The sequence below is a fragment of the Anser brachyrhynchus genome (assembly GCF_964034855.1).
Source record: "Anser brachyrhynchus genome assembly, chromosome: 22".
NCBI lineage: Eukaryota > Metazoa > Chordata > Aves > Anseriformes > Anatidae > Anser > Anser brachyrhynchus.
In genome coordinates this window covers 6,457,083-6,479,211 of record NC_137715.1, presented here as the reverse complement: position 1 = coordinate 6,479,211, position 22,129 = coordinate 6,457,083, and the positions used below count along the sequence as shown (strand labels likewise).

The window sequence follows — 22,129 nt, the reverse complement described above, 5'->3', positions numbered from 1 at the left end:
GCATCTGGGCATAAGCCAAACCCTCAGCATGTGAAAAAAAAAACAACCACAAACATTAGCCTGGGACTGGGTGAGAAGTTCTGTTCATCTCAACTCCTATACATGCCACAAGCTGTTCTGTTGCTTTTCATGTCTCTCCTCCAGCTCATGGGAATCACCAATGCTGGAGGGAGTCCCTGAGCCCTGGTGGTTTCTCCTTCCGACAGAAGACATCTGTTCTCTCCCATTTCTAGGTATGAGCTTGTCCCATTGTGCTCAGTGCCCTTGGCATGCAAGTCCTTAAAGTCCTTTTGGTGGAGCAAAAAACAGACTGATTCTTTCCTGCCACTTTCTATTTTTTTTTTTTGAGAAGCCAGGAATGAACAGCTGTTCTAAATACAAGGGGCTAAAGCTCTGTCTCCTGTCCAGAACCATCTTTTGGGTTCCTTCTCTGGGATTGCCTGCAGCAGCTTTAGTAGGGGAGGCATGCTCTGCTACAGTAGCAGCTGCTGAAACAGGAGAGGTCACAGCACAGCTTTCACAGCTGGGATGATTGGCACTTTTCTGAGCAGGACATGTGTCCATGCTGCGGGTGCACATGGGAGAGAGGGCAGGAGGAAGCAAATACAGTAGCATATGAGGAGCAGAACTGCACTGAGTCATGGGTTGAGTCAAGACGCCTACTGGTCTAACATTCACTGCCTAGCTGAAAGCCTAGGATCCACCTCAGCCGAGTCCCAGCCTCACTCTGTAGAAGGCTTACTCTACCCTTCCTTCTCCTATGAGAAGAAGCTGCCATTCCCAGGCTAGGACAATTGGTGCCAACTCAGACATTCATTGAGGAGAGAGCTGATCTTGAAGAAGGAGAAGAGGCATCACACACACCTAATTCCCAATGAGAATGAGGTAAGAGAAGTGGATTAGAGTGCAGAGAGTTGGGCTAGCTTTTATAGTAGCTCTGCACTGCCCCAGGACCAGAGGCACTCATTGTGGAGGTAATAATTTTCTGACAGTCTCCTGTCAAATGCAAAACATCTCAGCTAATGATATGGGCTGTATTCTAATTTCCTGCATTGTTGCCTTTTCATTTCCTGGCTTACCCCATGTGATTCCCATAAGAAGTCTTCTTTAAGTGCCAGATAAAAGGCCCAAGGACTTCTGGGGCAGAAACACATCAACGCAGATTGGAAGACTCAGATCAAGTGCTGGAGGGGTCCATACAGGCGGGTGATGTGGACGTGGAAAGGGGCACTATTCTTGAACCTCTTGGCTGGATTACCAAAGAATGCCATGTGACATGGCCTTCCTTGAGGATGTGCCACATCCTTTTATCTTACTCACTCCATCTCTCTGATGGATACTTATTGTTGCATGCAGGTGGGCTTCTGCTGTGGGGTTTGACCATATCCCAACTAACAGTGCCTTCAGGACAATGTCACTGGGATCTTTTGCATCACCTCCTCTCTGTGCAGTCTTTGAGGGTCCTCAGACAATATCAAAAGCATGTCTGGGGCCTGGTCCTTCCCCAGAGTATTTTAGTCAAGTTCTGCCAGTGTGGTCCACTTAATCTCCTCAGCAGAGTCCACAGTTGCACAAGTGCTGATGTTTTCCTGTACATAATTTTTGTTTGTGTGCTTGACTGCATGCTGGCTTTACATAAGCATGAGATTTTTACAAGCATGTGAGATTTTTCCATGATTGCATGCATATGTGCATGTGCGCATGTATGTCTGTACTTGTGTGACCCCCTCATCATGAAGGCATGTGCAGGTCATAGCAAGGTGACTCCTCCATGATGTATGCATGAGTACCACAGAGTATCATTTCCCCTTTTCCAGACAGAGCCCATTTGTAGCTGAATGGTGATAGCTTCAGCCTGGCCGAGAAGTGTCCAGAGGACTAGCACTGAAATGCAGTCCCTGTCTTGCTTTATATACAGAGAGAAAGGCCAACAAATCATGCCCAACTCATTTAAGCCACATCTGTGAGTGCATCCCCTGATGATGCAGTGTTGCTGGTGGCTGGGATGGGGCACAGTCTCCTTGTGTCCTTGCCAATGCCAAATGCACTTCTGCAGCTCATCCACCGAGGGCTGAATGAGTCTGGGACCGAGACCCTTGGGCCAAATGGGTATTGAATTAGAAGAGCAGAGGTCTAAATATTGCTCCATTGTGAGATGTAGGACAAACACCCTGAGTTGCACAGGGAGAGCCAAACAAGTGAAGCCTCCTTTGGTTTTCACTCACCAGAGCATCCATGTCCCCCATTAAAATCTGAGTCTGAGTGCCCAGAAACTGTGTCTGGGAAGACAGGAACATGCATGTAAAGCCTGCTGCAGTTCCAAGAAGGTTGTCAGGTAAAGTCCTTTCCAACAGGGGCTACAGGTAGTTTGTAAGGGCTTCAGTCAGGGCTGAGTCCCCTTCCCTTGGGAGCACCTTTAAAGCTGAAGTTCTAGAGGTTGACCCTAACCTGAGTTACAGCTCCAGCTGCAACACATCTGTGCCTGTATCTGTCCATGGACCCCACTTATCTCAGATTGGACTTCGACATGTGGATGACTTCCCAGCTTGACCTGAGACCTGCCTCTTCTCTATGAACACAACTGGTGATCACTGGACTTTGTGTGACTGTGCCAGACTGTCACAAGATCTCATCCTGACCTTGACTGACTCACTGACTTGCTTTTCAAGCTCAACAATACAAATATGTAAGACAAGAATCAGTACACACTTGCAAACGTGTGATCTTATTGGGGTTTTGGAGATAAGCTGCAATAGCTGTCATGATTGGACTGTGCAGTGACTGTGCAAAGCAGAAAGCAGAATTACAGCCCTCCACTCCATGAGAGCAGATTTCTACCCTTTCAGGGACCTGCTGGGCAGAATCCTATGGGAAAATGCCCTGGGAGGTCTAAGAGACCCCAGGGGGTTGAGTATTAAAGTGGTTAAGATCTGATAATAAAATAATGGAAATCCTTATAACTAGTTCCTTCCACTTAACTTGCTTCCAAGCCTGCTGCTTTGCCACCCCCTTCTGCTTGGGCTGCTTGCTGGGCCCCAGTGGCCCCACAGCTTAGGTGCCCATGCCAGGGGAAGCCCCTGCCTGCACTCCTGCACACCTGGGGTTGCTGCGGGTGGCTCAGCTCCCGCTGTTCCTTCCCATGGAGCCGCCCTCAGGCCCTGGGTCTGAGCAGCAGCTCCTGCTTGCTCTGTGATTCCAGCTGCCATGTCAGGCACCACTGCCTGCCTTGTATGGGACCCTTGACCGGCAATGCCAGCTCCATGGGCAGCACCAGACGGTGGGGCCCAGGGCTCAGGGTGCTGTTGGGGCACCATGTCCCTGTCCCCCGGCACATGACCTCCTCCTGCTGCTGGCTTTCCACAGCTGCAGCAGTGTTGGCCACAGCCGGGGGATCAGTGCTCAGCACCCTGGACCTGTTTTCCGCAACTACAGTTTCTCCTCCAAGCAGGGATGTAGCTGGAGGAGGGCTGCACAGTCTGTACATCACTTAACAAAACTGATGTTTACCAGAGGCCCTTTGGAGACTTTAGTGAAATGACGGGCAACGGTGGAAGTTGTGATGTATTTCTGCTCTCTCATTCTTCTTGTTGTATGCTGTTTGTTAGGTTATCCTCTTACACTCGTGGACCTTCTCCTGTTTTTGTTCCTAGCCTCCTCCCATCCCTACCCTATTCATTTGCAATGGGATGAATCTCCATACTCTAATTAGAAGCGCAATGGGACAAGCAAAATACCAAGCAGTCATAGGCATTAACATCTGTCAGGAGAGGGGCTAGGAGGAAAGCAAATTCATCCTGAGGGGAAGGCCACTCAACACAGTGGAATCACAGGGATTTGGACAATAGTTGCTGTTCTGGAGCTACTCTGTCTGATTGGAGCTGGGGACATGCAATCTGTGAGACACTTCAGCCCTGCAAATCTGTGTAACCAGGGAGCTTCATAAGGCACTCTGCAGGTGTGACAGAAGAATAGGGGACTTGCCCTACCTATCCTTGCCCTTACATGCAATGATATGCCTCCTGATTCTGGAAATGAATGGGAAGGGGAGGAGGAGGCTCTGGGCTGTAAGCAATGCAGTTTCTCCCACCATCCCCACTCCTTCCATTCCTGAGGCTCTCTTCTGTCTAAGATTTCTCTCACAGCCCAGCTTCATCTACAGAAAGAAAAACTCTTTTAAGTGATTGTAGGCCAAATCTGTGACAGCTACAGGGGCAAGGCAGTGATGGGTCAGTGTCAGGGTTACGGTGGGATATCTGTCTCCATTTGTAGAAGGAAGGAAAGTACTTCAGAGGTGTTTGAGTCATTCCTAGTTAGTTCAATTAGTTCCATGTTGATTCCTCCTGGGCACAAGAACTGGGCAGGGTGTGCTGCCAGGTGGGCACAATGGAGGTCTTCAGAGTGGGATTGATCACTGATCTATTGATGACTGTCGTAGTAATTCCAGAGCTGCCTGGCTGCTCTGAACATCCTGATCACAGCTACCATATGAACACAGCAGCTGCCTGCTGGGCACTGGGCTATTGACTCAGAAGAGCAAAGGAGTGCTGGAGGCTTTCCCCAGGCAATACCTCTTTGGCTGTAATGCACAGCTAGAACAATGCTCTCAAGTGCTCTGTATCCTGAGCACACTTCTGTGTACTTGACAGCTTGGGGCATTCCAAGCATCTTCCCCTGTCTGCAGAATAACTGCCATGCCCCTGGCAAATCCTCTCCCTGGCCTTCTGCCACAGGTTTACCTCATTGTTACATACCCCTTAAAGAGCAGCCCTGTTTCTTCATCATGTGTTGGTGTCTTGTTTTTAAGAGGGATGTGGTGAATTGACCTTGGCTGGCCACCAGGTGCCCACCAAGCCACTCTCGGACACCCCTTCCTCAGCAGGACAGGGGAAGAAAATACGATGAAAAAAACCTCATTGATTGAGATAAGGACAGGAGATCATTCACCAATTACCATCGTGGGCAAAACAGACTTAACTTGGGGAAGATTAATTTAATAATGACAATAATAATAATAATTTAATATAATAACAATACAATATAATTATAATTATTTAATATATAAGAATAAGCCAACTGTTAACAGAGTAGGACAGTGAGAACTGAAAGAAAACTAAAACAGATTTAAAATAATTTCCTGTCCACCCCCCTTCTTCCCTAGCTCAAATTCAGTCTTGATTCTTCTACCTCCCCCCCCTCTTGCTCCCAGTGATACGAGGGGATGGGGAATGGGGGCTGCAGTCAGTTCATTATGCTTTGTCTCTACTGCTCCTTCTTCCTCTTTCCTGGCTCAAGCATGGAGTCCCTCACATGGGATACAGTCCTTCATTAACTTCTCCAGCATGGGAATCCATGGGCTGCAGCAGAACAGCCTGCTCCACCATGGGTCTCTCCACAGGGGAACAACCTGCTCTGTGCCTGGAGCACCTCCTGCCCTCCTTCTGCACCTTGGTGTCTGCAGTGTTGCTTACATTTTCTCATTCCTCCCTCTCACTGTTACTATGCAGCATTATTCATCCCTTCTTAATTATACTCTCACAGAGGTGCAAACATCATTCAGTGGCTCAGTTTGGCCAGCAGCAGGTCCCTTTTTGAGCTGTCTGGAACCGTCTCTATTCCACATGGGGGCATCACTTGGCCTCTTCTCTCAAGATCACCCCTGCACACCGCTCCTTTGATCTACACAAATACTTACATTTCCACCCACAATCTCCATTAGTGGCACCTTGGGTATTCAAAACAGGCAATTAGAAACAACGCAGTTGAGAAATCTGTGCATCCAGGAATTACTAGGTAGAGAGTTGCAATGAGAATCAGGCATTTCATGGCAATGGTCAGTTCCAGCAAACCAGAAACATTTGTCAGAGGTTTGCCAGGCTCTCTGCTCTGGTCTACCATGTGGAGTTATCTTAATTTGAAGAATGCGCTGGTTTGGTCCCTCTGACACCAACAGAAATAGATTTAACAGACCACAGCTTTGGTGTGGGGTCTTGGTGTGGGTGAGGTCTTGTGGGTAACACACCCAAAGGAAGGACACAGAATGTGTAAGAGAAGGTGGAATGAGAAACAGGCTGCGAGGGAGCAGTACAGTGACATTTCCTGCACGTCATTTCTGCTAGTCAGAAGAACCTAAACAGGCTGGAGAAATGTGCTGACGAAATCTTCAAAAAGTTCAACAGGAACAGGGTTAAGCTCTTGCATCTTTGGAATAACAACCCCACGTACAAGTACTGGCTGAGGGCTAACTATCTAGGAAGCAGTTCGGCAGAAAAATATGTGGGGTCCTAGTAGATAAGTTGAACTAGAGTAAGGACTGTGCCTTTGTAGCAGAGAAGGCAAATGACATACTGAGGAGAACCTGACATGCAAAAACAGGCTAAAAGAACAGGGCCTTCTCACTTTAGGGAGAGAAGAGAAAAGAGAAAAAATGAGAGGGGAGGAGAGGAGAGGAGAGGGGAGGAGAGGAGAGGAGAGGAGAGGAGAGGAGAGGAGAGGAGAGGAGAGGAGAGGAGAGGAGAGGAGAGGAGAGGAGAGGAGAGGAGAGGAGAGGAGAGGAGAGGAGAGGAGAGGAGAGGAGAGGAGAGGAGAGGAGAGGAGAGGAGAGGAGAGGAGAGGAGAGGAGAGGAGAGGAGAGGAGAGGAGGGGAGGGGAGGGGAGAGGGGAGGGGAGGGGAGGGGAGGGGAGGGGAGGGGAGGGGAGGGGAGGGGAGGGGAGGGGAGGGGAGGGGAGGGGAAGCTCAGGGTAGCTCTTGGCTTCTCCAACTACTTGATCAGAACAGAAAGAGAAGATGGACTCAGACTCTGGAAGTCCCAGAAAGAGGGCTATACAAAAGGTATACCAATTGGATCATGAGGAAAACATCCTCAGACATGCTGGGGGATTCTTTGCAGTGATTTCCCGCTGACCTATTTGTCCCAGACTGTTCTCACACAGCCATAAAAAGGGCTGGGTGACCCTGTCAGGATGGAAGGACAAGGGTCCCTGCAGATCTTTGGATATGATCTCTGCTCTGTTTCTGTCTTCCCCAGGCTGCTAGATGACTTCAGGCCCTTCACCCCCTTCCTAGCTACCCAGACTACGTGTCCCAGGGAGCTTATGGATCTGCTGACTGCCCAGGGCCTCCTGTAACACTGGACTCCTCACATGAGAGTAGCAGAAGTTGTACTCTCCTTCTGCAAGATATGCTCTGAAGCCAGGGGAATATTTCTGGGCAGAGATGCTGCAAGGAAAAGGTGATGGTGGACTATGAAGTAGTCTGAGGTGTCCTCCTCAGTTCTAAGGGACAGTACCTGAAAGGGATCGAGTGCAGTGAGTCCCACCATCCTTTTCCTCTAGGAATGATGAAAGGATGCTCTTGTGTCCCTGTTTTACCTCTCCCCAAATAAATCCTTTCTCCCTGGACAGATTTTGGAGGGTGCCTACAGAAGCAAAGACCACACAGAGTCACAAGATGAGATGCAGCAGACTTTAATGAGTCTAAAGAGGAAAACAAGATGGCTCCAAGGGGAGGCCCCAGAGAAAGGATCACCATGGGCAGCTGAGAGAATCAGTGCTCCATGGCCAAGGGGCAGTTCCCACAGGGTGGCCAAGGGGCAGTTCCCACAGGGCAGCCATGTGGCTGCCCTGCAGAAGGAGAGGGGCCACCAGGTGCCCCCTATGCTGGCTTTGGGGGGTTTCATGGCCCAGGGGAGAATAAAACAACAAAGAAAAAGGAGGGAAAGGAGAGAGTGGAGAAAGGGAGAGAGGCATTGACCATGTTTTCAGAGAGACCAGGCTAGTCCCTTCCAATGGGCTACCACGCTTTGCAGGATGAGCAGGGGATGCTCAGTCCCTCTTGAAAGCAATGACCAAGAAAGATCTCCGTCATCAGTCTGGCGTCAGCTTGTGGATTCCTGGTTACGGGGTGTCCTCTTTCGGGCTGTCACCCATGGCTTTAGCAAGGGGGGCACCTTCTTCCACAGTAGCAGCTGGTAATACAAGAGAGGTCACAGCACCCAGAGTTGATGGGGACTCCGTCACAGCTGAGGATGCTGCCAACAGCAGCAGAGGTGGAGGATCCCACAACGGTGTTCTGCGGGAAGGAGCTGAGGATGGGGCCAGGAAGAATCACCACCACAGTAGGGGGCTCGATGGCAACAGTGGAAGCCTGGCACTGCCTGACACAGGGCTCATTGCAGCTGCTGGCCAGAGGGGTCGGGCCGCAGGGTCCACATGGTGAGCATGGCTGGCATGGCTGGCACTTATCAGAGCAGGACATGTTCTGGGGCTGGAGGTACACCTGGGGAAGAGGCAGGGAGGAAGCAAAGCAACAGGGAAACAGCCTACAACCAACACCTGCTGGAGTGTGGAGCTGGAGGCTGTGTGGGTGGTATGAGGGCTTCTTTGTTTGAGCGCACCACAGTCCTTCAAACAGACCCAGGGGTGTTCCTGCCTAGCCTGTTGTCAAAGAGCCACTGCTGCCCAGATTCAACCTTTTCCCATGAGAGACCATGTGTCCTCTGCCCTCTCCCACGAGCAGAATCTCAGAGCACTAACATAAGACCAAGGAATAAGTATTAGCTAAGATGTCCTTGAAGGCTAGAAGAGAGGGGAAGAAAAAAGGGGATTCCAACTTACCTGGTTCCCAAGGAGAAGGAGGTGAGAGAAGTGGTTGAGAGAGAGAGAAGTTGGGCTGGCTTTTATACTGACCCCGCACTGCCTCAGGCCCAAAGACAATTTTTGCATAAGTGACATTTTTCTAACATGCTCATAATGAACGGAAAACATCTCAGCTAATGACATGGGATGTGCTGCTGTGCTCCTCTTTGCTGCCTTTGCATTTCCTGGTTTATGTCATACCCATTCCTTTACGGACGCTTCTTTTGAGTGCTGGGATGAGAAGCCCCAGGATTTCCGGGGTAAGAATGCATCAGTGTGTGCAGAATACATGGATTAAACACTGGAGGGGTCCAGAGATGTCAGTCTCGGGCTCTCTCGGGGGGGCTGTTTGCTATGCTCTTCAGGGGAAGAGGCCCAGCTCCTCCCAGCCCTGAAATCCTCATTTGGTCACCTATGGCCATAAAAAGAGGAATAACACACTGCACATTTCTTTTATGCTTGCAAGTTACCATTACACATATTATTTTTTATATTGATGTTTAGAGAAAGAGACAACTTCTGTGGAAGAGACCATATTCCATGCAGACCTCCTCTCCCAGAATTATTGAATAAAATGAGGTCTACCAAAGTAGGAAGGGACAAAGTCCTTAAAGCCACACAAAGAAGATTAGGTCAAAGCAAAGATAAGTTAAAAGCTGCAGGAGGACCAGGTATGGGCAGATCATGTGGCAAGAATTATGGAGAAAATACTTGGTGAGAAGTGTAAACAGAGGGAGAAGCAGGAAAACTTGACACTCCCCTGTCAAATGAGAAACTGACTGTTACTACACACCAGTAGCAGCTATAGGAACAACTGATGGAGTTAATGCCTGGTGAGATACTTCTGAAAGCAGTATGCACTGTCAGACTGTTGTATGGGTTTTGACATGAGCCTGCAGTATAAGGCTGCAGTATAAGGATCCAGATTAATGGATCAACATTTTCTAGATTATAAAAAGTGAGACAGAGAGTGGGGACAGGGAGGAGCTGATAAAGTGATAGTTGGACAGATAGAGTCAAGCAGTGTAAAAACGAGTTTCTGGCTTCCCAGGTCATGCACAGAAGTTCCAGTTCCTAACAGAACACCCATCATGGTGTGGGACTGCATTAAGATGTAATACAATTTCTCCACCAGCAGCTCTGATTCCTACATCTTCTGATACATGATCAGTCCCCTAGGTGGATTCATGGAGGTTCTTCTCTGCATTGTCTGCAGAGAACTCCCTGTTACTTCCTGCTGTGTGGGATACCAAGCCCCAGGCTAATAGAGTTTGTCTCTGGATGCTGAACCCACACTACTGCCTGCAGCACTGCACAGAAAGGCACGAGGGGTGCCCTGGGGAGTGATTAGTTCATTGCCGTTGTTTGGATGTAGATCTGGTGAGTCTGGGTCTCTGCTTCTCCAGTCTGTGCAGTAGGGAGAGTTGTCATTAAGAACATGCTGGGTGACTTTTACAGCTGAAACCAGACCTGGAGCCTTGGGAAATAAGCCAAATGGTCCAGCAAAACTGTTCAAAAGAAGACCTAGTTTGGGGAAATTACTGATGGCCAGTGCTTGAGAAGAGGGCTCTTCGTAAGAGAAATTTCTGCTTTTGTGTTTTCCATCCTGCTCAGTGTAGCCCAAGGAGGGAAAATCTCTTCGTAGACCTGCATATGAGGATCAAATAAATCCTCAGCAGACAAACAAGACACATCAGCCAAAGAGTGGAAGAGATTCCCTGTCCAATCCCTTGAGCTGTCCCACTGCTTTTAACATCTCTCCTCCATCTCTGTAGCTGGCTGCCTTGGGGACTATTTTCTAGTTTTCTGTACATACAACTCTTGGGTTGCAATGCCTGCATTGGGAACCAAAAAGCTCGCTCTGGAGAGCAGCTGTGGTGGAAGCTGAGAAAACCAGCCATAGTCCCCGATTTTTTTGTTCTGTGTGGGAGTAAATGTGAAGGCATTTACACTGAGGCCTTCTGAGGTGAGACACAAAGGACAACCTTTTACACCAAGGATGGTGGTCGGTGTCAGGTGGAAATATCCAAAGGACAGACTAGACAGCAAGAAACAGAAGTAGGCAAAGAGAATGAAGCACTGGAATAAAAAAGAGGGCCTGTGCCTGTGGATGATGAGAAGGTAGACAAGGTGAGAAACTGATTATTTGCATCTCAGCAGGAGGTTGAATTTGGTTCTCTCCTCATGCTTGGGAAGTGCCCAAAGACATCAGGATTCAGGGTTTTATTAAGAAAAGTCACTTCAACAGTAAATAGACTGGAATGTATGGGCACTACTAATGCATAGCAAAATGGTATTTTATATGTCTCAAACTCTTCTTGGATTAAAAGTCCCAGTGATAGGACTGTTAGTTGTGTTAATCATTCCCTGTTCCTTTATAATGTCCCCTAAAAATGAAAGCAATGCCTTAGTACTACTGTAGTTTTTGGAGGGAGACTGTTCAATGGCTGAGCAATCATGGAGAAGTGCAGGCAGAAGAAAAAAACCAACCTGCTCAGGTAACATGCTTGCAGTTTCTGTTCTACAAGTGTTCTGCTGTTGGGTCTGGAGAGCTGGAAACACATTCTGGCTGGGGAAAATTCGGAGTTCTTCATGTGCCCATAAGCATGACTTCTGCCACAACCTCATGCCATGAATCAGCACTGCCAGATCAGCAGTGAAAAATGCTGGCCAGTTGCCAATGGCTAAAGTTTCCTTAACACGGGTTTTCAAAGGAATCGTGAGACTGCTCATCAGAGGATTATCCTCTGAAGACATGACTAAAGAGACAGCAGGTCCTCTGGGGACAGGCACCTTTCGGATTCTTGATGTAGGTCTGACAGTGATGTAGGCAGAGGTCAGACAGCAGATGTCTGGTGACCAATGGCTGAAGATGAGTCAGCAGTGTCTCCTCGCGGCAGAGGTGACCAAATGCACTCTGTGCTGTGTCAGCAAGTGTGTAGCCAGCAGACCCAGAGAAGTGATCCTTCTCCTCTATTTGGCACTCATGAGACCACACTGGGTTGTGTGTTCAGTCTGGGGCTCCTTGGTCTACGAAATCTACTGATTTGTGGGAGGAGGTCCAGTAAAAGCCACCAAGACAGTTGGAAGGTTTTGTGGACACATTAAGAGAGGCTGAAGGAATGGGGCCTTAGCAATAGCAAAGGTCAAATTGTAGCCACCTTGTGTGTGTCTACCACTACATGGTTGGAGGATCTGGAAAAGATGTAACTAGGCTCTTCTCAAGAGTGCAGAGTGATAGGATGAGAGATGACACACACCATTTAGAACTGGGCAAGTTCTATTTAGATATTATAAACTTTTTTTTTTTAATTATTTTTTTTGTCTGAAAATTATCAAGTACTAGAGTAGGTTGTCCACAGGTTGTCTCCAGCCTTGGAAAATTTCAAGCCTTGACTGGGTACAGCCCTGTTCAACCTCATGTAATGAGACATTCTCTGAGCAGGGAATCTGAATGGATAATCTTCAGAGGTCTTGTCCAACCTAAATTAGACTGTGATTCTAAGGAACTAGTAAGAATAGTTATGGAAGAGTAAGAATAGAGATGGGATGTGATAGTGTGGTACTAAACTTCATGTATTGGGTCAGGAGTTACCTTGTAGGATAAAGGGAGAAAGTTCACAGTGCCTGCCTGGGAGGCCTGACAGGGTCACATGGGGTCTGCAGGGTTTGGGAGTGTCCGCCATTGTGTTTGTGAGACCTGCAGCCCTGGGGTGTGCTGAGAGCAGTTTGCTCTAGATGCCATGCAGGAGCCAGGAGACACCGACTAGGCAAAGCCCTGAGTTTGGTGAGAGAGGGGGCACAGACATTGAGGAAGGATAGACTCCCACGATGTTTGCACAGGAGGATGTGTCAGAGAGGTCAGTCACCAGGTGCAGGCCAACCCCCCTTTCACTCCTTACATTGAAAAGGCAGAAGTCCTAATCTTTCTGCATTTGCTTTTCCTCTGCTGTGCAACCTAGGATGAGAGAGCTTTAAGGCACTTTCCTGTCCAGCCTGGGTGCATGGGAGGACAGCTTTGGGGTGATGACCTCCTGGAGGACTCCTAAAGGAGGACTGCCTTTTCTGGGTGAATCTGTGTGTGCCTTTGGACTATCCATGTCTCCTGGGATTCCTTTTTCATGCTGAGGTTGCACATGATGCATTCCATGGGATGAAGGTTCTATGATTATATGAAATGTCCTGATGGCCTTAATGCTTCAGCTCTCAGAAAACTGAAGAACACAGAATATTATTATTTTGTTATTGCTGCTTTTGTTATTATAATTAGCATTATTATGCAGAGATTTGTTGAAGGCTGTTTTTGACTTTCAAGTCCTTGTTGGAACCTAGTTAGTTCTTCCCTGGGGTTGCATGTCATTCCACCCCAGCAGGACACAGCCACACACCTGGGGTTGCTTCACTGCAAGGTTCTTCACCTGTTTCTGGGAACCTGGAGAGGAGGCATTGTTACTCGGTAGTAGAAGAAGGAAACAGGAGAGATGGTAGAAACAGGAGGGGCTATCTGTTCCCAGAAGAAATAGAATCATCACCAGAGAACTGGGACCATAGGATATGATGTAAAACCTCATAAACTCTAAATAGTCCATCAAGAGTGTGCAGAAGGGCAGACATTTCTTGCTACATAGGGGAAGATCCACTGGAGGATCAGAACAGGAACAGACACTTCCTACCATGGGGACCCCAGACCCACCAGGTTCCCCAGCTGTGAAGTTGTTTTATGCAGAAGTAACACGTATCACTACTGGAGGAGGGAAAACCCCAAGAAGGGGTATCTCAGGCATGCTTAGAACAATAATTTTCTCCTCCCCATTCTCTTCTTTGTTCCCCTTGCCCAAGTCAATTCCTGCAGGTCTGTTTTCTTGGGGGTCTTGGTGGGAACCTGTTGATTTCTGAGTTTCTCACACATACAGGAGGTTTGATCTCAGCGTCCACCTCAGGTGTCTTGTCCTCACTGCCTTTCTGAGGCAACCACAGTCTAAGCATTGCCACTGACTGCACAGAGATGCTCTTGAAGTATTGGGAGAATGAATGATAGATCAGCCAGATCCTCTTTCCCAAAGGGACTGGTGTGAGAGGAAGGAGAAGATGAAAGTGCTTCTGTCCTGTAACTGTTCTCCCCATATACCCCTGGACAAGGCAGATTGTGCCATTTGAAGTGCAAAAAGCTCGTGGTCCATTCTGATCTATGGGCTCTGGTGTGCACTAAAAGCTGGAAGCAACTGGTCAGAGACTCACCTGAGCCTGGCATTACCATGCAAAAAGCTTCTTTGTCCTCTGACTTTTTACCAAAGTTCTGTCAGGGTGGACTGTTCCCAAGTGGGCATTTCTAGAGCACATTACAGTGCAGGCACACAACTTAAGCAAGAACCAGATTCCCCCAGACCCCAAGAAACAGGGGATCCCCAAGTGGGGAGGAACACAGGAGATGATCCATGGTTTTCTTGTGCATTAGACATATTCCTGTGACTTTTTCCACCACTCCAAGGGACACTGCCTGAAAGGGACCCGTTGCTATGTGTCCTTCTGTCACATTCTTCTGGGAATGATGAAAGACCCCCTCCTGTGCTCACCACATCCCCTGTCAACCAAGGCAATGCCTTTCTTCCCTGGCAACATGAGACCACCATAAAAAGCATCATGTGGAGGGTGTGGGTGGGATGCAGAAAAATTTAATGACTCTGACGAAAGAAACAAGGTCACTTCTAGAGGAGGACACAGAAGTGCAATTTAGTGCACCCTCAGCAAATTTGCAGCTGACACCAAGCTGAGTGCTGTGGTTGATACAATAGAAGGAAGGGATGCTATCCAAAGGGACCTGGACAAACTTGAGAAGTAGGCCCATGTGAACTGCATGAGGTTCAACAAGTCTAACTGCAAGGTGCTGCACCTGGGCCAGGGCAATCCCAGGCAGGAGGACAGGCAGGGAAAAGAACTTAGTGAGAGCAGCCCTGTAGAGAAGGAAAGAGGGGGATGTGGTGGACGGAAAGCTCAACATGGGGTGTCAGTGCACACTTGCCGCCCACAAGGCCAACTGCATCCTGGTCTGCATCAAAAGAGGAGTGGCCAGCAGGTCAAGGGAGGGGACTTTTTCCTTCTACTCTGCCCTTGTGAGGCCCCACTTGGTGTACTGCATCCAGGTCTGGGGCCCCCAGAACAAGAAGGATGTTAATCTGTTAGAATGGGTACAGAGGAGGATCACGAAGATGATCAGAAGGCTGGAGCACCTCTCCTGTGAAAAAAGGCTGAGAGAGCTGGGGCCTACAGAAGAGAAGGCTCTTAGGTGACCTCATTGCGGCCTTTCAGTACTTGAAGGGGGCTTATAAAAAAGATGGAGAAGGACTCTTTATTTTGGTAGATAATTATGGGAGAAGGGGGAATGGTCTTAAACTAAAAGAGGACAGATTTGGACTAGACATTAGGAGGAAATTCTTCACTGTAAGGGTAATGAGGCACTGGAACAGGTTGCCAAGAGAAGTTGTGGATGCTCCATCACTGGAGGTGTTCAAGACCAGGTTAGATGAAGCCCTGGGCAACCTGATCTAGTGGGTGGCCTATGGCAGGGAGGTTGGAACTAGATGATGTTTAAGGTCCCTTCCAACACAAGCCATTCTATGATTCTATGATTCCATGAACTCTGTGCCTATCAACCATGGCAGAGATCCCACAGGGCATCCATCTGCCTACCCCACCAAGGGAAAGGGGCCAGCAGATCCCCCAGGCTGGGTATGGGAGGGGGTCTTATGGTGTAGAAGAGCATTAGAAAGGAAGAGAGTGGAGAGACCAGAAGACATGCAAGTTAGGCTTTGGTCATGTTTTCAGAGAGACCCTGCTTCTTTCCTTTGGAAAGGGGACACTGAATGCTCAGCCTCTCTGACATCAATCTATCCTCAGTCTGGAATCAACCTCTGGGTTTCTAGGGGTCCTAGTTTGTTCTGACACCAATAGTTTAGCAGGGGTTACACCTTCTGAAACAATAGAAGCTTGTAATACAGGAGAGGTCATAGCACCCAGAGGTGATGGGGATTCCGTCACAGCTGAGGATGCTGCCAACAGCAGCAGAGGTGGAGGATCCCACAACGGTGTTCTGCGGGAAGGAGCTGAGGATGGGGCCAGGCAGGGTCACCACCACGGGAGAGGGGTCAATGACGATTGAGCCCTCAGTCTGCCCCAGGCAGATTCTGGCATTGCTGGCAGTGCTGGGGAGCATGACATAGAAACCCCCACCTGCCATCCTTCTTTTATTCCCCACTCCACAGACAAGCACTGGATGTCCTGGATATGGGAGGACTGTACCCAGCTGTTAAATTTCTGGGGCCAGCCATGTTGCTTCACCAGCAGCTGTTTCTTCCTTTCCCTTTTGCAGCAATCAGCTTCTCAATTTTGTACATTCATTTCTCAGCAGGATTCACTTTTTGAACTCCTTCAGTAGTTGATTCCTTCTGGACATGACCAAGCAGTTCTGAACAAGATACTGTGTTGCCCCTTTTTAGAAATCCAGGCATAGTAACACAAGGGAATACTGAGGGAGAGCATCAAGAACATGGCTTGGGCTGACCAAGCAGCCTTTAAATTTCAGTTTGAGAATCAGAAAGCTGAAATTAACAATGGAAAGAAAATTTCCTACAAGGAAGAATAGCAATACTTCGAATAGAGAAGGAAGACATTTAAAATTCTTGTCTGGTCATCTTCCAAGTATTCAGCCACCTTGTTCAGAAAAAGCTGAACAAGGAAAAGTAGAGAAAAAGAATGTTTGCTTCTTAAAATTTTGTTTGTCTCCATTGTTTGTTTCTCTTGCAACATTCTTAAGCTTCATTTTTCTTCATCTTGTTTGAAAAAAACATTGTGTTCTTGCTGATGATCGTGTATGGGAGTATTTCTGTTGTCTCGCTGGAATTTCTATGATTTGGGAACTTCTTTTTGGGCAGAAAATTATTGTACATGATACAGTACTGTGGGACACAATGAAATCTTTCACTAGCAACATGGATAGCAAAAAGAACTTAAAAATCTCTTTGAAATCTTAGTAACTAATTTTCTATCAAATACTGCAGATTTATCAGCCCTACTTGGTTATTTGAAACTGAAACAAGAGAAGAAGGCAGGAACAAGGAAAAAAAAAAAGAATCTGGACTTCCAGGAGGGTCATGAAATAAAGAGTGGGTGAATGGATGCCTGGAGAAGGATGGACAAATGTTTGTATGGCTGTCTATATGGAAGTAGAGTGCAAGGAAGAGAGGGGAGATGGAGGGAGAATGAGAGTGGCAGTGTTCAAGAAAAGCCATGAAAAGAGCCACTTAGGCAAGGAAAAGGCTTTTTGTTTGATGTTTACTGCTGCTCTTATTGCAGCATTAAACCTCAGTCTGACATGAGCTCCTTCTGAAATCTTTCAGCCATGGCAAAGGAGAACAGGACCTTTGGGACTGGATTTATTCTCCTGAGCTCAACAGACCATCCTGGCTCTCACATCATCCCATTGGTAATTATCTTCTCCACATCTCTTCCAAGCCTGTTGGGAATGGCCTTCCCTTTGTCACTGTGGGGAGTGACCAGCCCCTGAGGATCCCAATGTATTTCTTCATCAGCCCGCTTACCTTCTTGGAGATCTGGTATACCACCACCATTGCTCCCAAAACACTGGAAACTTTCATCTTCAGGAAATGTCATTTGTGTTTCTAGCTGCTTGGTACAGTCATTTTTCCACTTCTTCTGGGTATCACTGAATTTCCAGTCTTCTCAATATTGCACTTTGATTACCACACAGAAGGCATTGCACTGCACCTCAGTCATAAGAAAGAAACTCTGCTTCCTGCTCTCCTTAGGAGCATGGGTGCATAGTTACCAGGATTCTCCACTTCTGCTGTGGTTTCAGGCCTATTCTGAGCCTGGACTGTGGGCTACGATGCTGAGTGAGTTCCTAGACTTTATCCTTTCTGTCCTCATCGTCTGAAGCATGCTGCTTTTCATGGCAGACTCCTACATCTGCATCCTCTTTGCCATTCTCTCTCTTCCCTTGTCTTTCACTCACCAAAAGGCATTCTCTGCTTGTGCCTCCAATCCCACCAGGGTTTCCATTCTCTGAGGACCTTTCTGTCAATATTTGCACTTTGCTTGACAGTGCACTGCAAGTGAGACTTGCATGGCTTGGGAACTGGAATAGATTCTCCAGGGAAGTGGTCACAGCACCAAACCTGTTGGGGTTCAAGAAGCGTTTGAACAACACTCTCAGACCTGTGATGTAATTTGTAGGTAGTCCTGTGTGGAGCTAGAGGAGAGGGACTCGATGATCCTTGTTTGTCTGTTCTAACTCAGGATATCCTGCAGTTCTGTTATTCTATGGTTTTCAGACACAATGAGATGCTATGTGCTTTTTTTAATGTTGGCCTTTTTCTCCTCTCCTTAACTTGTGCTGCAGGCTGGGAATAGGAAAGATGGAATCAACAATTTAACCTGTTCTCTAGAAGGATTTTGTCGTTTCCAAGACAAAGGTAAATCTCCAAATTGTGAGTGTGCTCCTCCATCTCAGACTTCAGTGCTAGCCAGGAGATAATTCTGGCTCAGGAGCACCTATTAATTATTGCTCTAAGCTGGGCAACAGATGTGTTATGTGTAGAAGGTCTCGGTCCCAGGGTGAGATCTGGGGCTGGAGCGCAGGCTAAGGCCAGACCCCAGAGAGGTCTGGCTGAAGGCTCCGTCCAGTGAGCTCCATCCAGCCCCGCAACACCTAGGAGCCTGGTGTGGTGGTTTTACCTTGCTGGGTAGCTGAACTCTATCACAATCACTCTCTCACTCCCTCTCCTTTGAAGAAGAGGAGGAGAAGAAAGTATGCTGGAAATTAAAATAACAGCTCACAGGTTGAGATAAGGATAATTTAATTAAAGGGAAAAGGAAGAGGGAAAAAAAAGAAAATCAAAGGCTGCACAGAAGCACAGAGAGAGAGAAAAGAAATTACTCTCTACTTCTCATCAACGAGCAATGTTGGGCCACATCCTGGAAGGCAGGCCCTCTATATGCATAGCAGTTTTCTGATAGGACAGACGTCTTCACAATGAGAGCTCCCCCTCTGCATCCCCTTTCCCACCTTTTATTACTGAGTGTGACATCATACGGTATGGAATATCCCTTTTGACGGTTTAAGTTAGCTGTCCTGGTAATGTCCCCTCCCCACCTCTTGCCCACCCCCACTCTGCTGACTCTTGGGGGTGGGGTTTGAAGGAAATCTTGATGTTGTGTCAATTTTGCTCAGCAGTAAACAAAACACTGGTGTGATAACAAAATTGTTCTAGCTAAAATTCAGAAGCACAACACTGTATGGGCTGCTGCTGGGAAAGTTAACTTCATCCCAGCCAGACCCAGTACACCTGGTGAGGCCAGGTTGACAAAATTAGGCCAGGCACAGACATACATGCAGCAGAGCTTGGTCAGGGCTGTACTAGGCCTGAGCTTGTGCAGAGACCCTGGGCCAGGGGCCAGGACAGAGCTGGGAGCCGTGGAAGCCCTGGGCTTTGGTGGGCTTGGTTCTGATGCTCATTGCCCTTGCACTGCCATTTGAGCCAGCACTGCCTCCCAGAGAACCTGGCCTGGGGATAGGTTCTCCTGCTCACCCCATGGAGCAATAACACCATCCTCTGTCCTGGTCCTGTGATGCAAGCAGCATGTGGAGCCCGTGTGAAAGCAAAGCCACAGGGCCCCGAGGTGTGTGCAGATGTGGGAAGGCCCTGGCCTGGGTGTGGGGAGCAGAGGTGCTGCATGGAGCACAAGAACCACTTCATCCTCATGGCTCTGGGAATGACGGAGGAGCTTGGTGCCTGGGAGAAGATCCCCCAGCGTTTGCCCTGTGGCTGGGTTGCTGCATGCTTTGTGCCATTCAGGACCTGTACACAGATCCTGCTGAGTGCCCAATCAGGTCCCACTCTCACTGCAATGTCTCCGTGGGGCTGGGGATATCTGCACCAACAGAATGCCTTTTCTGGAGCAGAGTGGTGTTGTGGCACCTACGGGGCCCTGGAGTTCCAGGGCCTGATGAAAGCTGTTCCATGCTTGGGGAAGAGAATCCAAGACTGAGCAGCCATGGGTGTTTGGGCACCAATCCCTGTCCTGGGCTTGCATTCATGCAAAAAGGAGTTGGGAGTGGGAGCTCCAGTGTGCGGCCTCCTGTAGCTGGTAGCAGTATGAATGTGTGGACTCCCTCAGCACTATACATCTTGGCAACAGCTGGGCCATGCCAGATGCTGTGCTCAAGGGTGATAGGACTGCACAGGCAAGCTGTACCTGCTGTTCATGCCCAGACGTGCTGCTCATGATCAGGTGGTGGAGGAGAGGGGAAAGCGGAGTAGAGACAGAGGGCCATCCCCAAGACAATTACCCATTCCCAGTTCCTGCCATCTTTTGGGAACATCTTTGTCTGAGTCCCCATCCCCAGCACAGCTCCACCCAAAGCAAGATGAACACTCTTCCCCGAAGAACTGGGGCCTCCAAAGTCAAGGGAACATGCCTAGGGAGAGATGTCACAAGTCAAGGACTGGTGGCCATTGGCTGTGGAGAAACTGGATGTCTTCCTCAGCTTCAAGAGACAGTGACTGAAAGATGAATCACTGCAATGTGCCCCACACCCTGATGCACAGAGGAGTGAGGCAGCACCTGCAGCTAATTCCCACCGAAACAGTAGCTTTCTCCTTGGCCATCTCTATGCAGATGGAAAGACCAGACCAGGACACATTCAGGGATGCTGCAAACATTTATTGATTCTCAGGAGGGGAATGAGGTGACTGAAAGAAGAGGCCCTGGGAGCGGGGAGCAGGAGGAACAGACAAAAGTTTTTCAGCTTCTCCTACAGCGCAGTTCCCACAGGGCATCCATCTACCTGGCCCACAAACGGAGAGAGGCTTGCAGGTCAATCCACGCTGGTTTCTGGGGGCCTCACAGAAAGCAGAGGGTAACAAGGAAAAGCAGAGAAAAAGAGTGAGTAAGTGGACAACAGGAAAGGTAGACATTGGCTGTGTTGTCAGAGAACCCAGGCTGTCCCCTTCCTGTCTGTCATTACAGGACAAGCCAAAGACGGTCAGCTTCTCTTAAAACAACAGCAAAAAGTTCAGTTTTTCTGTCCAGCATCATGTCCTGAGTTCCTGGGGTCCTGGTCTGGGAAAGAGTCTGACATCTTTAGCAGGGGCGGCAACAGTAGCGGCTGGCAATACAAGAGAGGTCACAGCACCCAGAGTTGATGGGGACTCCATCACAGCTGAGGATGCTGCCAACGGCAGCAGAGGTGGAGGATCCCACAACGGTGTTCTGCGGGAAGGAGCTGAGGATGGGGCCGGGCAGGGTCACCACCACGGGAGAGGGCTCAATGACGACGGTGGAGTTCTGGCACTGCCTGACGCAGGGCTCGTTGCAGCTGCTGGCCAGCGGGGTCGGGCCACAGGGCTGGCACGGCAGGCACGGCCGGCACTGGTCGTAGCAGGACATGTCTGGGGGCAGGAGGTTCACCTGGGAGAGAGGGTAGGGAGGAAGCAGAACATGGGGATGCATGAGGAGCAGCGTGTCACCACACCGAGAGGGAACCAAGGCACAGGCCATGCTGAGAGCTGGAGGCTGTGCAGGGATGTGCGAGGGCTTCTTGGCGTCATCCTGACAGGGCCTAAAAAAAGCCACCAGGGACTATCTGGCTACAGCTGAGGTTCTAGCCAAGAAGCCATTGTAGTACACGTCCATCCTCTTTCCATGACAAACCTTCTCCCCACTTCCCTCTCCCACTACCAGCAGCCCCAAGATTTGGCATGGAACAGAGCTGATTGCAGCTAAGAGGTCCATAGAGCTGAGACTCCCTTCTGGAGAATGAGAGGGACAAGAAGGGGCTTCACACTCACCTGGTTCCTAAGGAGGAGAAGGCCAGAGAAGTGGATGAGGGAGCACGGAGCTGGGCTGGCTTTTATAGTGGGCCTTAGCTGCCCGATGTCCAGAGGCATCCCTTGAAGCTGTGGTTATTTTCTGACAAGCTCCTCTTGAATGCAAAACATCCCAGTTAATGATATGGGCTGTGTGTTTCCTTCCTGTGATGATGTTTTTCATTTCCTGCTTTATGCCCATTCCTCAATTAAGGCAACTTTTGAGTGGCAGGTAGGGAGGCCCAAGTATTTCCGCGCAACACAAGTCAGTGTGGGCAGAAGACTCAGCTCACATGCTGGAAGGGTCCAGTAAAGGCAAGTGATATCAGCCTGGGTGACTCCTTAGGGGCTCTTTGAAGCTGTTTTTCCCAGAGGTGGCCCAGCTCCCAGGTTGTGACCCTATCCCACCAAACACTGCCCTCAGGGAAAACCTTCTAACATGTTTTGCCTCCTCCTGCTCTCATACGGGAATACCCGTTTGTGGGGAAAGTTTGTGCAGGGCCCTTTATGGATCTCAAAAAACAAAACAAATCAAACAAACAAAAAAACAAACAAAATAAACAAAATAAACAAGGACACAGGGGTAATTTAGTGTCTGTTTTTGTAAGACA

At 48.7% G+C, this 22,129-nt stretch overlaps 2 protein-coding genes across 2 annotated transcripts in view; both read right to left on the bottom strand.

Moving 5' to 3' along the window:
• The window catches only part of LOC308181453 (feather keratin Cos2-3-like), a gene marked incomplete at both ends in the record, with an annotated part of 29,066 nt that extends 11,808 nt beyond the window's left edge, over positions 1 to 17,258 (bottom strand). Inside the window, one exon of the mRNA XM_080564772.1 lies at positions 17,229 to 17,258. Within this exon, the coding sequence (XP_080420898.1) occupies positions 17,229 to 17,258 (30 nt within the window). The remainder of the gene's footprint in view (positions 1 to 17,228) is intronic.
• Positions 17,259 to 20,618: 3,360 nt separating this feature from the next.
• LOC308181569 (feather keratin Cos1-1/Cos1-3/Cos2-1-like) lies at positions 20,619 to 21,506 on the bottom strand. The gene is made up of 2 exons (XM_080564957.1): positions 21,501 to 21,506; positions 20,619 to 21,120 (listed from the first exon to the last, which is right to left on the bottom strand). Exon 2 carries the CDS (start codon positions 21,097 to 21,099, stop codon positions 20,794 to 20,796), a length of 306 nt encoding a protein of 101 aa, XP_080421083.1. The 5' UTR covers positions 21,100 to 21,120; positions 21,501 to 21,506; the 3' UTR covers positions 20,619 to 20,793.
• Positions 21,507 to 22,129: the final 623 nt, after the last annotated feature.

What these genes read in the sequence shown, in the direction of transcription:
- LOC308181569 (XM_080564957.1), bottom strand. Translation starts at nt 21,099, where the DNA reads ATGTCCTGCTACGACCAGTGCCGGCCGTGCCTGCCGTGCCAGCCCTGT.